Below are 15227 nucleotides of genomic sequence, written 5' to 3'. Positions count from 1 at the left end.
TGAACTTCTGCAGGACCCTGGGCAGCAGTGACACTGGAGGGAACACGTAGGGCAGCCGAAAGTTCCATGGAATTGCCAGTGCGTCCACGAACGCTGCTCAAGGATCCCTTGTTCATGATCTTAAGACTGGAACTTTGTGATTGTGTCGAGACACCATCAGGTCTACATCTGGTAGACCCCACTTGTCCACTAGGAGTTGAAAGACTTCCTGATGAAGACTCCACTCTCCGGCGTGCATGTCCTGATGAATGAAGAAATCCGCTTCCCAGTTGAGGACTCCCGGAATTAACACTGCCGATATTGCTGGCAGATGGCGTTCTGCCCAACGAAGGATTTTTGACACTTCCATCATTGCCATGCGGCTTTGAGTGCCGCCTTGATGGTTTATGTATGCTACCGAGGTGGCGCTGTCTGGTTGTACTTGAACAGGCCTGTTCTGTATTAGAGGCATCGCTAGAGTCAAAGCACTGAACACTGCCCGCAATTCCAGAATGTTTATTCGGAGGAGAGATTCCTCCTTGGTCCACCGACCCTGGAGAGAGTGTTGCTCTAGCACCGCGCCCCCACCCCGCAGACTGGCATCCGTAGTCAGTAGGACCCAGTTGGGGATCCAGAAGGGACGGCCCCTGCTCAACTGTTGGTCCTATAGCCACCACCTCAGTGACAGACGAGCCTCTGGAGTCAAGGAGATCATTTGAGATCTGATCCGATGAGGCAGGCCATCCCACTTGGAAATGATTTTCTTCTGCAGAGGGCGGAAATGAAATGTCAAAAGCCGACACCATGAGGCCTAGTACTTGCATCGCCTAGTGTATCGACACTCTTGGGCAAGAGAGGAAGTATCAGATCCTGTCCTGAGATTTCAGGACTTATCTCTGGAGACAGAAAGTCTTTGGCTGTGTGTGTCCAGCAGTGCCTCCAGGTGTACCATGCTCCAAGCAGGGACCAGCGAGGACTTCTTCCAGTGGACTAGCCACCAGTGGGCTTGTAGGAAGCATACCGTCAGTTGTAAATTACTGAGGAGGACATCTTGGGAGGTCGCCAGGATCAGCAAGTCGTCCAGATACGTCAGGATCCTGATTCTCTGACGACATAGATGAGCCGTCATCACGGCCATAACCTTGGTGAAGATCGGAGGGGCCGTGGCCAGTCCAAACGGCAGAGCCTGGAACTGATAATGAAGGTTGCCAATAGCAAACCGCAGATATTGCTGATGTGATATGGCAATAAGTATATGTATATCCAGGGATACTATATAATCTGCGGGTTCCATGGCCTGTACAATCGAGTGCAGCACTTCCATACGGAACTTGGACACTCTCACAAATTTGTTCAGTGATTTGAGGTTGGGGCATTGCCAAGAGAAAGATGAGAGACATGAGAGCGAACAATGCAGAAGAGCTGAGGGCAGTTATTAAAGCATCCTGGTCTTCCATAACACCTCAACAGTGCCACAGGATGATAGAATCCATGCCACGCCACATTGAGGCAGTAATTCATGCAAAAGGGGCCCAGACCAAGTACTGAGTAAATATACATGATTATACTTTTCAGAGGGTCGACATTTCTGTATTAAAAATCCTTTTTTTTTATTGATTTTACGTAATGTTCTAATTTTCTGAGATTTTGGATTTGGGGTTTTCTTAAACTGTAAACCACAATCATCAAAATTATAACAAATAAAGGCTTGAAATATCTTACTTTGCATGTAAATGAGTCTATATAATATATTATTTTCACCTTTTAAGTTGAATTACTGAAATAAATGAACTTTTACACGATATTCTCATTTTCTGAGTTTCACCTGTAGCTTTGCTTGTGTTTTACTGAAGTTCAGAGTGCCGTCACTGTGGTCCTTTGTATACTGTGGGTTCTGAAATTGCAGAGTCCGTCTTGAGGGCACCCGGCAGAGCATTTCAAGGTTACACATTAGTACAGGCATTTGGAGATATAAAGATATATCCGGAAAATATTCACAGCGCTCCACATTTTGTTATGTTACAGCCTTATTCCAAAATGGAATAATTTTTTTCCCCTCTACAAAATACCCCGTAATGACTATGTGAAAAAAGTTTTTTTGAGATTTTTGCAGTTATTAAAAATAAAAAAAACTAAGAAATCGCATGTGCATAAGTATTCACAGCCTTTGTTCAATACTTTGTTGATGCACCTTTGGCAGCAATTACAGCGTCAAGTCTTTTTGAACATGATGCCACAAGCTTGGCACACCTATCTTTAGGCAGTTTCACATATTACTTTTTGTAGCACCTCTCAAGCTCCATCAGGTTGGATGGGAAGCGTCAGCGCACAGCCATTTTCAGATCTCCGATCAGAGATGTTCAATCGGATTCAAGTCTGGGCTCTGGCTGGGTTACTCAAGGATATTTACAGAGTTGTCCTGAAGCAACTCCTTTGATATCTTGGCTGTGTGCTTAGGGTTGTTGTTCTGCTGAAAGATGAACAGTCGCCCCAGTCTGAGGTCAAGAGCGCTCTGGAGCAGGTTTTCATCCAGGATGTCTCTGTACATTGCTGCATTCATCTTTCCCTCTATCCTGACTAGTCTCCTAGTTCCTGTTGCTGAAAAACATTCCCCACAGCATGATTCTGCCACCACCATGCTTCAGTGTAGGTATGGTATTACCCTGGTGACTAGCGGTGCCTGGTTTCCCCCAAACATGACGCCTGGCATTCACGCCAAAGAGTACAATGTTTGTCTCATCAGACCAGAGAATTTTGTTTCTCATGGTCTGAGAGTCCTTCAGGTGCATTCTGGCAAACTCCAGGCGGGCTGCCATCTGCTTTTTACGAAGGAGTGGCTTCCATCTGGCCACTCTACCATACAGGCCTGATTGGTGGATTGCTGCAGAGATGTTTGTCCTTCTGGAAGTTTATCCTCTCTCCACAAAGGAATGCTGTAGCTCTGACAGAGTGATCATCGGGTTCTTGGTCACCTCCATGACTAGGGCCCTTCTCCCACGATCGCTCAGTTTAGGCGGCCATCCAGCTCTAGAGTCCTGGTGGTTCCGAACTTCTTCCATTTACGGATGATGGAAGCCACTGTGCTCAATGGGACCTTCAAAGCAGATATTTTTCTGTACCCATCCCCAGATTTGTGCCTTGAGACAATCCTGTTTCGGAGGTCTACAGACAATTCCTTTGACTTACTGCTTGGTTTGTGCTCAGACATACATTGTCAAGTGTGGGACCTTATATAGACAGGTGGGTGCCTTTCCAAATCATGTCCAATCAACTGAATTTACCAAAGGTGGACTCCAATTAAGCTGTAGGAACATCTCAAGGACGATCAGTGGAAACAGGATGCACCTGAGCTTAACTTTGAGCTTCAGGGCAAAGGCTGTGAATACTTGTGTACATGTGATTTCTTAGTTTTTTATTTTTAATAAATTTCCAAAAATCTCCCAAAAACTTTTTTCAGTTGTCATTATGGGGTATTGCGTGTAGAATTTGGAGGGAAAAAATTAATTTATTCCATTTTGGAATAAGGCTGTAAATTAACAAAGTGTGGAAAAAGTAAAGCACTGTGAATACTTTCCGGATGCACTGTATATCTATATAGGAAATTAGACATACCTTTAAAAGCTGTCCAACATTCCCCAACAGCAGATGTAGTTATACATACGCACACACTCTTCAACAAGTGAGGGCAGGATAAACATTATTAAACAAGATGTTGAAGCACCCTTAAATGAAATACCCTTCTTTAATTGTTTCAAAATGTGTAATTGTATACCAAACAATTAAACCACAACTTTATCAGTTGTAAAATATTAGTATTTATTAAAGCTTGAGCCATGCTGTAATACAACAAACAATGAATAGTTTTCAGTAATGTACAAAATGTTTTTAAACAGTTAATTGATTCCAGGACTAAAGCAAACAGTTACAGAAACTATACATTTCAAAACTGAATCTTGAAATATATATTAAAAATAAAAGGGAGACAAAAAAAAGCATCACTAGAACAGAGGATAAAAGAGACGTACAGCGACAGACTTTACACAGAGCAATTCTGGAAGAAACGCAATTCTTAGTACTCCAAATGACGAGAGAGCATTGTATGGTGTGGTGGCTCCAGTAGCAATGCTAACGTAATGTAACATCCATTGTGATTTCACTGTACTGTAATCCAGGAATTGCACATCATCTTCTACATCATATTTTACCTGATGTTTTAGGTAAGCTTGCACTAACAACATGAGAATGAAAAGTAAGTTTGTAAGATTTATACTTTAACATGAATCCAATTTCTCTGGTGCAGAATTAATATTGGTGCAAGCGGTAACAAAACACAGGCATTACATACTAACAAAACAACGGGTATAACAAACAACAAATATAATTTCTAAAAAGTATACATTTTTTGTTTAACACAGAATGCTGTAAAAAAAATAAAAACTAACAGCTAAGCAGCAAAACAGAGACTTTTTTTAAACAGCCCTTCTTGGTAAGGACTTAATGGAGAGATGAAGACAGGTCAAAGTGAAGCCTTGCACTTGGATGTACAAGCTATACATATATTTTGATTTCAAGGTCATACGATATGACTTAATCATGTCAGTCTTAATTATCATGTCAGTCTTCAATAGAATTTACAGAACAGGGTAGTAGAAATATAAATAATCTGTTTTAATCCAAATGTTCCAGCATTCACTAGCCACACATAAGGCATACATTTAAGGTGTAAATTCCAGAAAGCACAATTTGACAACTAAACAGAAAACATGATATACAGAGGCAGCGGGCGTCCACAATTGCTTTTTCAGAATTAGCAATAAATGAAAAAAAGGTTTAGGAAATGAATACAGCAAGGGCGTGACTGAAATCATTAATCTTTATCTTTATCTTTAAAAAAAAAAAAAAAAAAAGGTATGACTACTATTTAATGACAAGCTCTGAAAGTAAATTACATTACGGGACTTTTCCTAGCTTCATACATGAGCCTATCCAGATTTACAGGTTGTAATGCACAACTTTGGAAGAGTAGAAATGATACATAAATATTTGTGCTACACTTCAATATTCTGTAGAAAACAAGTACAATTATTAAACAGATTATAAAAGAAACTTTAAACAATGGATATTTCTAGCTATTACAAAGTAGCTTTTCTGAGCTCTAGTATTTTAACATAAAACATGCCATTTGCTTAGTTAGCTTGAAGGGCACTTGGAAATATAAAACATGACTTCAAACAAAAAGTGTGCCAGTGCCTTCTCAGAGAAATTTAGAATAGATATCACTGTTGCATGAACATTTGTAGGGCGATTCAATTAGCAGCGCAGGGATATACAGTAGTTCCCGTGTTAAGTGGCTGGAGCTATCAACTGACTGCATTATGCTCTGCACTTAACCTAGTAGATGCACACATTGGTGTTCAGTTGCAGTAAACTGCATCGCACCGGATAAGTGCACCTGAGTGTGCGAGCAGAAATCCAGGCATGCTAACTGAATTGCCCCCATGGAGAAGCTACAGGAATTAAAAAAAAAAAAAAAAAAAAGCCCACACAAAAATAAAACCCAGAGTTGACAATTACTGTGTTAATGTTAATCTGTGTGAGTTACAAATAAAACTTTGCTTTCTCAAAGAAATAGGAAAAAGCCACAGGAGAGAGCAAACAGGAATTTCTGCAACTATATCATGATATATACCCTCCAGGAATGAACCTCTCTTAATTGTAGCTGAGGCTCCCCAACTCATATCCCTATTACAAAAGAGTGAGTATATGAGCTCTTATAGGTCACTTTTCTGACACCTCCTGCTTAAAACATAAAAACTCAGAAGGATCGTGAGGCCCTGCTTTCACAGTCTGTATTCATACTGAAAAACAAGATCAAGTAAGCTTTTGCCCTTAATGATTGAGCTACAAAATACAGGCTTAAACCCAAAACCTGGATCATCAGAAGTTAGACTGCATTGGAAAGCCTTGCATTTTTATTTGCCACCAAGTGTGTACCTTGTGCTTATAAAAGTGGAGAATGCTACTCAGGGTCTTCACTGTAAGGAAACCCCATTACACACTCTCACCTCATGCGTTTCACAATCATACCTATAGCATGTTCTAACCTCAGCAAGGACAGGAGGGACCTACTGTAGTAGTTGCTGCAGCTGTAAACAGTCAGGTGTCAATATTTACCCTACCAAGTGCCTTTGACAAATCCTTTAAAATTATTTCTACATCAGTTCCAACAATGGCTATGAGTAAAGGCTAAGGGCTCACAGGAAGCTAGGAGATTGGGGTGGATTTCCTTAGGGAGATAATCTTAAATATGGAACACTTATGTGTTTACCAAGACTGCCAAAAACTTGGTTTATACACCATAAATTATATGTAAAAGAAGAAGAGAGAGTGGGTGAGGAGAAGCGGAGAAGGGGGGTGGGGGGTGTTCTCAGAATGTTCAGTGAGTAAAATCCAAGGGACATATTGGTAGTGTGAGAATAGTGTTGTCACAATTTTCTAAAACACATTAGTGATGTGAAAATTATCGTCAGTAGCCTTAAAAAAAAAATATCTTTTGTTTCTTTCTGTTTTAAGGAACCATCATGAATGTTTTGCTTTGGGGCACCTGAAATGTGTACATTCATTATGGAGTATCTCATAAGTATCAAGTTAGCTTCTTTGTTCTTTGGGAGCTCAACATCTCAGTTTCTTTACATGAAGGTTTTCTGTCTCCTAACATGACATACTGTATCTGCAAATGAATAAAAGAAATACAGTTACTTATTCTCATAGAGATAACATCTAGGAACGCTAACGCTGCAAACAGCATCTCCAGTCTAGGGACTACTACTAGCAGGCTTACTACTAAGCATGTCCATTCCTGAGCACAGGTGGGACAAGATACCACACTTAAGTGCTTGAGTAACTGTGCCATAATACATTTCTTTAAATAAAAACAAGACAGTGTTTGCACGAAAATGTGTAGTTGATCCAGCCACCATTGTTAATACCAAAAAACATTGTATATCCATGTTATTTGAAATGAACCTTACAATTTTAGGTAACACACAAAAACACGTCAAGTATTTTGTAGCTAAAAAAAGGAAGCCGTACATTAACAGAACTTATTAGCGAACAAACAGTGGCAGGAACTGGCACACAGTTTGCAACCCGTCCATTCCATGCATCATTTTCACTCATTTAACAGGCAGCTGAACACTGGAACGGAGGAACTTGGCACTAATAAACTGGAGCGTTTGGTAAACTATGTGCAAATAAAGCAACAAACAAAAAATTGTGAGTCTAGTACAATAGGATTCTTCTCTCTATGGCCTTCCGACAAATGGGGCATTCACTCATCCGGTCTCCACAGAGCTGACAAGTTCCATGTCCACACATGAAGATCATATTCTTCAGCCGATCCAGACAAACAGGACACATGGTCTATGGTAAAATAGATATTTTTAGTTATTACTAAACTGATACTAATCTGTTGGATTGATTCTAACTAAAGACAATGTGTTGCATTTGTCTAAAGACTTATGGGTATTACAAGAGCTCTAACATTTGCACAAAGCATTTAGCTATCCTGGCTTCTTACGCACCACTTGTTAGTTTTAAATTGTCCCAAATCAAATACAGGAAATAAAGCAAGCCTAGGGGTTTGAAAAAAAATAAGATTTTAAACCTACCGGTAAATCTATTTCTCCTAGTCCGTAGAGGATGCTGGGGACTCCGTAAGGACCATGGGGTATAGACGGGCTCCGCAGGAGATAGGGCACCTAAAAAAGAACTTTGACTATGGGTGTGCACTGGCTCCTCCCTCTATGCCCCTCCTCCAGACCTCAGTTAGAGAACTGTGCCCAGAGGAGATGGACAATACAAGGCAGGATTTAGCAAACCAAGGGCAAGATTCATACCAGCCCACACCAATCATACCATGTAACCTGGAACATACATAACCAGTTAACAGTATGAACAAACGACAGTAACGGTCCAAGACCGATGTCAACTGTAACATAACCCTTATGTAAGCAACAACTATATACAAGTCTTGCAGAAGTTCCGCACTGGGACGGGCGCCCAGCATCCTCTACGGACTAGGAGAAATAGATTTACCGGTAGGTTTAAAATCTTATTTTTTCTTACGTCCTAGAGGATGCTGGGGACTCCGTAAGGACCATGGGGTTTATACCAAAGCATCCAATCGGGCGGGAGAGTGCGTATGACTCTGCAGCACCGACTGAGCAAACGCTAGGTCCTCATCAGCCAGGGTATCAAACTTGTAGAATTTAGCAAAAAAGTGTTTGACCCTGACCAAGTCGCCGCTCGGCAAAGTTGTAATGCCGAGACGCCTCGGGCAGCCGCCCAAGAATGGGCCTTAACCGAATTTGGTACCGGCAATCCAGCCGTAGAGTGAGCCAGCTGAATCGTATTACAGATCCAGCGAGCAATAGTCTGCTTTGAAGCAGGAGTGCCAATCTTATTGGCCGCATACAGGATAAACAGAGCCTCTGTTTTCCTAATTCTAGCCGTCCTGGCTACATAAATTTTTAAGGCCCTGACTACGTCCAGGGATCTGGAATCCTCCAGGTCACTTGTAGCCACAGGCACCACAATAGGTTGATTCATATGGAACGAAGAAACCACTTTAGGCAAAAATTGCGGACGTGTCCTCAATTCAGCTCGATCCACATGAAAAATCAAGTAGGGGCTCTTGTGTGACAAAGCCGCCAATTCTGACACTCGCCTTGCTGATGCTAAGGCCAACAACATGACCACTTTCCAGGTAAGAAATTTCAACTCAACCTTGTTAAGCGGTTCAAACCAGTGTGATTTTAGGAACTGCAACACCACGTTCGGGTCCCATGGTGCCACTGGAGGCACAAAAGGGGGCTGGATGTGCAGCACTCCCTTTACAAACGTCTGGACTTCTGGAAGAGAAGCCAATTCCTTCTTAAAGAAAATCGAGAGGGCCGAAATCTGTAACTTAACAGAGCCTAATTTCAGGCCCATATCCACTCCTGTCTGTAGGAAGTGGAGAAGACGACCCAGATGAAAATCTTCCGTAGGTGCATTCTTGGTCTCACACCAAGACACATACTTTCGCCAGATATGGTGATAATGTTTTATCGTCACCTCCTTCCTAGCTTTTATTAACGTAGGGATGACCTCTTCCGGAATCCCCTTTTTCGCTAGGATTCGGCGTTCAACCGCCATGCCGTCAAACGTAACCGCGGTAAGTCTTGAAATACACAGGGCCCCTGCTGCAACAGGTCTTCCCTCAGAGGAAGAGGCCAGGGATCTCCTTGTAGATCCGAGTACCAGGCCCTTCGAGGCCAGTCTGGGACGAGTATCGTTCGTACTCTTCTTCGTCTTATGATCCTCAACACTTTTGTGATGAGAGGAAGAGGAGGAAACACGTAGACCGATTTGAACACCCACAGTGTTAGCAGAGCGTCCACTGCTATTGCCTGAGGGTCCCGAGACCTGGCGCAGTACCTCTGAAGTTTTTTGTTGAGGCGTGACGCCATCATGTCTATTTGAGGAGTTCCCCAAAGACGTGTTACGTCTGCAAAGACTTCTTGTTGAAGTCCCCACTCTCCTGGATGGAGATCGTGTCTGCTGAGGAAGTCTGCTTCCCAGATGTTTACTCCCGGAATGAAGACAGCTGACAGAGCGCTTACATGATTTTCCGCCCAGCGAAGGATCCTTGTGGCTTCCGCCATCGCGACTCTGCTTTTTGTCCCGCCTTGGCGGTTCACATGAGCCACTGCTGTGACATTGTCTGATTGAATGAGAACCGGTGGGTTTCGAAGAAAACTCTCCGCTTGTCGAAGGCCGTTGTAAATGGCCCTGAGTTCCAACACATTGATGTGTAGAAAGGACTCCTGGTCTGACCAAAGACCCTGAAAATTTGTTCCCTGTGTGACCGCTCCCCATCCTCGGAGGCTCGCGTCCGTGGTAACCAGGATCCAATCCTGAATTCCGAACCTGCGACCCTCCAGGAGGTGAGCACTTTGCAACCACCACAGGAGGGACACTCTGGTCCCTGGGGACAGAGTTATTTTCCGATGTAAGTGCAGATGGGACCCGGACCACTTGTCCAGAAGGTCCCATTGAAAAGTCCTTGCATGGAACCTTCCGAAGGGAATGGCCTCGTAGGCCGCCACCATTTTCCCCAGAACTCAAGTGCATTGGTGAACTGACACCCTTTTCGGTTTTAGCAGGTCTCTGACCATGTTCTGGATATCTTGGGCTCTCTCTATTGGGAGGAAGACCTTCATTTGATCCGTATCCAGTATCATACCTAGGAACGGTAGTCGAGTTGTCGGAATCAACTGTGACTTCGGTAGATTTAGAATCCAACCGTGTTGCTGGAGCACTCTCAACGAGAGCGCCACACTGTTCAGAAATTTCTCCCTTGATCTTGCTTTTATCAGGAGATTGTCCAAGTATGGGATAATTGTGACTCCATGCTTGCGCAGGACAACCATCATTTCCGCCATTATCTTGGTGAAAATCCTCGGGGCCGTGGAGAGTCCAAACGGCAACGTCTGAAATTGGTAATGACAATCCTGTACAGCGAATCTCAGGTATTCCTGATGGGGGGCATATATGGGGACATGAAGGTACGCATCCTTTATGTCCAGAGACACCATAAACTCCCCCTCCTCCATGTTGGCTATTATCGCTCTGAGAGATTTCATTTTGAATTTGAATCTTCTTATGTACAGGTTTAGGGATTTCAGATTCAAAATAGGTCTGACCGAACCGTCCGGTTTCGGGACCACAAATAGGGTTGATTAGTAAACTCTTCCCTGCTGGTGCAGGGGAACCTTGATTATCACTTGCTGTATACACAGCGTTTGAATTGCAGCTAACACTACATCCCTTTCCGATATGGAAGTTGGTAGGGTCGATTTGAAAAATCGGCGTGGGGGCACCTCCTCGAATTCCAATTTGTAACCCTGGGAAACTATTTCCAACACCCAGGGATTCAGGTCCGAACTGACCCAGGCCTGACTGAAAAGTCGAAGACGTGCCCCAGCGTCATGCTGTGGGTTTTGGAGCAGCCGGGGAGGACTTTGGTTCCTGGGCACCTGCCGAAGCAGGTGCTCTCTTGCCTCTGCCCTTACCTCTGGCGAGGAAAGAGGATCCCCGACCTCTTTTGGACTTGTGCAACCGAAAGGACTGCATCTGATAGAGTGTTACTTTCTTTTGCTGTTGGGGAATATATGGTAAAAAATTTGATTTACCTGCTGTAGCTGTGGAAACCAGGTCCGTCAGCCCATCCCCAAACAATACATCACCCTTGTAGGGTAGTACTTCCATATGTTTCTTGGAATCCGCATCACCCGTCCATTGGCGAGTCCATAAGGATCTTCTCGCCGAGATAGACATGGCATTGGCCCTAGAAGCTAGCAATCCAATGTCCCTTTGAGCATTCCTCATAAATAAGACTGCGTCTTTAATATGGGCTAGAGTTAGGAATATAGTATCCTTATCCATATTATCAAATTGATCTGTCAGCTCATCTGTCCAAGCTGCAATTGCGCTACACACCCATGCCGACGCAATTGTCGGTCTTAGCACAGCACCCGTATGAGAATAAATACACTTTAAGGTAGTTTCTTGCCTGCGATCTGCAGGGTCCTTAAGGGCCGCTGTGTCAGGAGACGGTAGCGCCACTTTCTTGGACAAGCGCGTCAGGGCCTTGTCCACAGTTGGGGGTGATTCCCAAATCTCCCTGTCCTGCTTAGGGAAAGGGTATGCCATATAAATTCTTTTGGGGATCTGCGGTCTCTTATCTGGAGTCTCCCAAGCTTTTCCAAAGAAATCATTCAATTCATGAGATGTGGGAAAGTTAATAATCTGTTTGTTTTCCTTAAACATGTGTACCCTTGTGTCGGGGACCGAGGGTTCATCCACAATATGCAACACATCCCTTATTGCCACAATCATACACTGAATGTTTGTAGTCACCTTAGGGTGCAATTTTACTTCGTCATAGTCGACACTGGAATCAGAATCCGTGTCGGTAGTAGTGTCTTGTGTTAAGGGACGCTTTTGAGACCCCGACGGGCCCTGTGAGTCGGTCCAATCTGAGGATTTACCCCCTGATGTCCCCCTTAAATCAGCCTTATCAAGCCTTTTATGTAAAGATGCCACACTTGCATTCAACATATGCCACATGTCCATCCAATCTGTAGTCGGCACAACCGACGGGGACACACCGCTCATTTGCTCCACCTCCTCCTTGGAGAAGCCTTCCGCCTCAGACATGTCGACACACACGTACCGACACCCCCCACACACAGGGATTAACCTATAAGGGGACAAAACCCCAACCAGGTACTAAGGAGAGACAGAGAGAGTATGCCAGCACACACCAGCGCTTAAAAACACTGGAAAAAATATGTCCAGATAGCGCTTTCTTATATATAATATGCCAATTCTCACGCACTGCGTCGCTAATGTGCCCCCCTCCTCTTTTTCCAGCCTGTGAAGTTCAGCAGGGGAGAGACCAGGGAGCCAGCGTTTTCCTCATGCAGCTTCTGTGGAGAAAATGGCGCTGGTTAGTGCTGAGGATCAAGCCCCACCCACCCGACGGCGGGCTTCGGTCCCAGTGATTTTTCCATAAAATGGCGGGGGATCATAGATTTACTGCCTCCGCAGTCTAATCCAACTGTATTTGTGCCAAAATGTGAGGTTTATTGCTGCCCAGGGCGCCCCCCCCTGCGCCATGCACCCTTCAGTGCTGCTCTGTGTGTGTGTGTGACTGGGAGCAATGGCGCGCAGCGGTTACCTCATGAAGATCTGATGTCTTCTGCCGCCTAAGATGTCTTCTGCCTTCTCTATCCGGCTTCTATCTTCGGCATCTGTGAGGAGGACGTCGGCGCGGCTCCTGGACGAACCCCAGGTTTGACCTGTGTTCCGACTCCCTCTGGAGCTAATGGTGTCCAGTAGCCTTAGAAGCAGTTCCCAACATGACAAGCCAGCTCTGCTTCTCTCTCCTCGGTCCCACGATGCAGGGAGCCTGTTGCCAAAAGGACTCCCTGAAAATAAAAAACCTAACAAAATTCTTTTTCCACAGAAAACTCTGGAGAGCTCTCTGCAGTGCACCCATTCTCCTCTGGGCACAAGATCTAACTGAGGTCTGGAGGAGGGGCATAGAGGGAGGAGCCAGTGCACACCCATAGTCAAAGTTCTTTTTTAGGTGCCCTATCTCCTGCGGAGCCCGTCTATACCCCATGGTCCTTACGGAGTCCCCAGCATCCTCTAGGACGTAAGAGAAATATATAACCTACGCTGCTTCATTATTTGTACACATATAGCCAACCTACATGTCCACCTGATGCATTGGTGAAGCTCGTATTGTGCACTTGTCTGCCCATTACAGTAAGCTGACTGTGATCGCACCTCCACAGGCTGCAAGCAGAGTCAGCCTTCTGTAGATAACACACTTAAGCAGCAGGAATGTATCCTGGTAGCTTCCATACTTAATAGACAAAATCAGGTCTGCGCCAACTTCCAAGTCTATGGAACCACCTACTAATAAGAGATGCAGCTACATTTGTGGATATTGTGTATGGTACAAACCGCAAATGCGTTGCCAGATATCCTTTAGGAGTAACTTTGATTTAAAGTTTTCTATTTGTCTCCTATAATACTGTACAGTTTAGCCTTACTCGTGTCTTTAATAATGGACACTTGTGTTTTGTTGTGTGTGTTACTTGTGCTCATGCCACTTATTTAAATAGTATACATGCACCTACTAATGTACTTTCTCCACCAAACTGCAAACAGAATATGCAAGTTTCTTCCTATTAAAAGTATCAGAAAAGGTCTGATTTACATCATCTGGTCCTTTTGAGAGGAGATGAATGCGGTGCGTCACCTGTAACACTAAAAATATCCCCCCTGTACATGCCTTACAATATTGGTCAAGGCCATTCTGTAGTGTGCAATAACAAAGACCTGAGCAATGCCCTATTCACTGAAGGCTAATAAATCACAGCATAAGTAATATAAGCTTAAAACAGTCCTGTGAAACAAAAACTACCAAAATTCAAGCAGTAAATATTTTGTGTGTAAATAGAAAGGTCTGAGGCAAAGATGACCTGTTCTTTTATATCTTGTAACTGCTGCTGCAGCTTCTGCACATCTGCATTGACATTGGTGTTGTCCTTGTCCTTCTGTAAAGCTGGAATGTTTCCCCCGGCTGCAAAGCAAAGCACAATACCCAGTAATAAAAGACCACCACACTGACAACTGCATTATGATTGGATATTTTAACACAAGTACATGAGGGTTGAGGGGTCTTGCGGGGCACTTCTTAAAATAGGCAAACTAAAAAGTGAAACCCATGACCAAAGCTAAGGCAAATTACAGGACTAGATCAAAGTAAACAAGGACATGTTGTAGGTCTATTGTGGTATCTAGGTACAAAGACTACATGTAAGACTTTTTCCTGTAGATGTATACACACCACTTGCCAACACCTTATACTTACCTATATCATCTGTGACATCTTCTGTACCTTTCCCACTACAACACATAACAAAAGGCACTCTTCGCTCCACCAGAGCACGACACTGGACACACTTCTTCATAAGACTTGCACAATCTGAAATAGTCAAAATACTCAACCTGTAGAATTTGTTTTTTTTCTCCATATGAATAGAAACTTGCTCAGTACTCAGCTACACGTACATACTGTACTTATAAATAAAAGGAAATGAAGAGCATTAAAGGACTGAAAAGCAACTTAGAAAGCCTACTGTAGGAGATTCTGAGAACATGTGTCATTTTGACGATTGGTTTATGTTATGGATGAAACAGCATTCTAGTCATGCAATCCCAAGGTCAGAGAGAACGTGACTAGTGCCAACACATATGTCAGCAACCTAAAATTGGACATGCAAGTACCAGCCACTTCTGGTGAAAACATTAGCTTAACGCATATCCAGCTTTCAGTGTAGTCATGATTTGCTATGCCCCGAATCAGCTGTGTAAGAGACATATCTATGTGATGTAACATTAATGTCTGTATTAATTTACTTACAGGATTTCTATAACCACACACATCCGATAACGTCTCAATTCTGTACAATAATGTGTAATGGTGAAGCTCAATCTGCAACATTTTCTACCCACAACACTGCACATAAAATAATTTTGGCTCCTTTAAAAAGTAGGACTACTTTACAGAGGGGTAAATTTACTAAGATGGGTGTTATATTTAAGATGAGATGTTGCCCATAGCA

At 43.5% G+C, this 15227-nt stretch overlaps 1 protein-coding gene across 2 annotated transcripts in view; it reads right to left on the bottom strand.

The window, feature by feature from the left end:
* Positions 1-3770: 3770 nt before the first annotated feature.
* Positions 3771-15227, bottom strand: part of MIB1 (MIB E3 ubiquitin protein ligase 1) — a 216298-nt gene continuing 204841 nt past the window's right edge. The window contains exons 19-22 of one of the 2 annotated variants that reach the window (XM_063923577.1): positions 14474-14587; positions 14082-14182; positions 7268-7401; positions 3771-6709 (exon numbers count right to left, since the gene is read on the bottom strand). In XM_063923577.1, the coding sequence (XP_063779647.1) occupies positions 6691-6709; positions 7268-7401; positions 14082-14182; positions 14474-14587 (368 nt within the window). In that variant the 3' untranslated portion in view covers positions 3771-6690. Of the gene's footprint in view, positions 6710-7260; positions 7402-14081; positions 14183-14473; positions 14588-15227 lie in introns of those variants that run through there. The other variant, XM_063923579.1, reaches the window with a different exon arrangement.

This window comes from Pseudophryne corroboree, chromosome 5 (assembly GCF_028390025.1).
Source record: "Pseudophryne corroboree isolate aPseCor3 chromosome 5, aPseCor3.hap2, whole genome shotgun sequence".
Classification (NCBI taxonomy): Eukaryota; Metazoa; Chordata; class Amphibia; order Anura; family Myobatrachidae; genus Pseudophryne; species Pseudophryne corroboree.
This window is presented reverse-complemented; position numbering and strand designations above follow the sequence as displayed.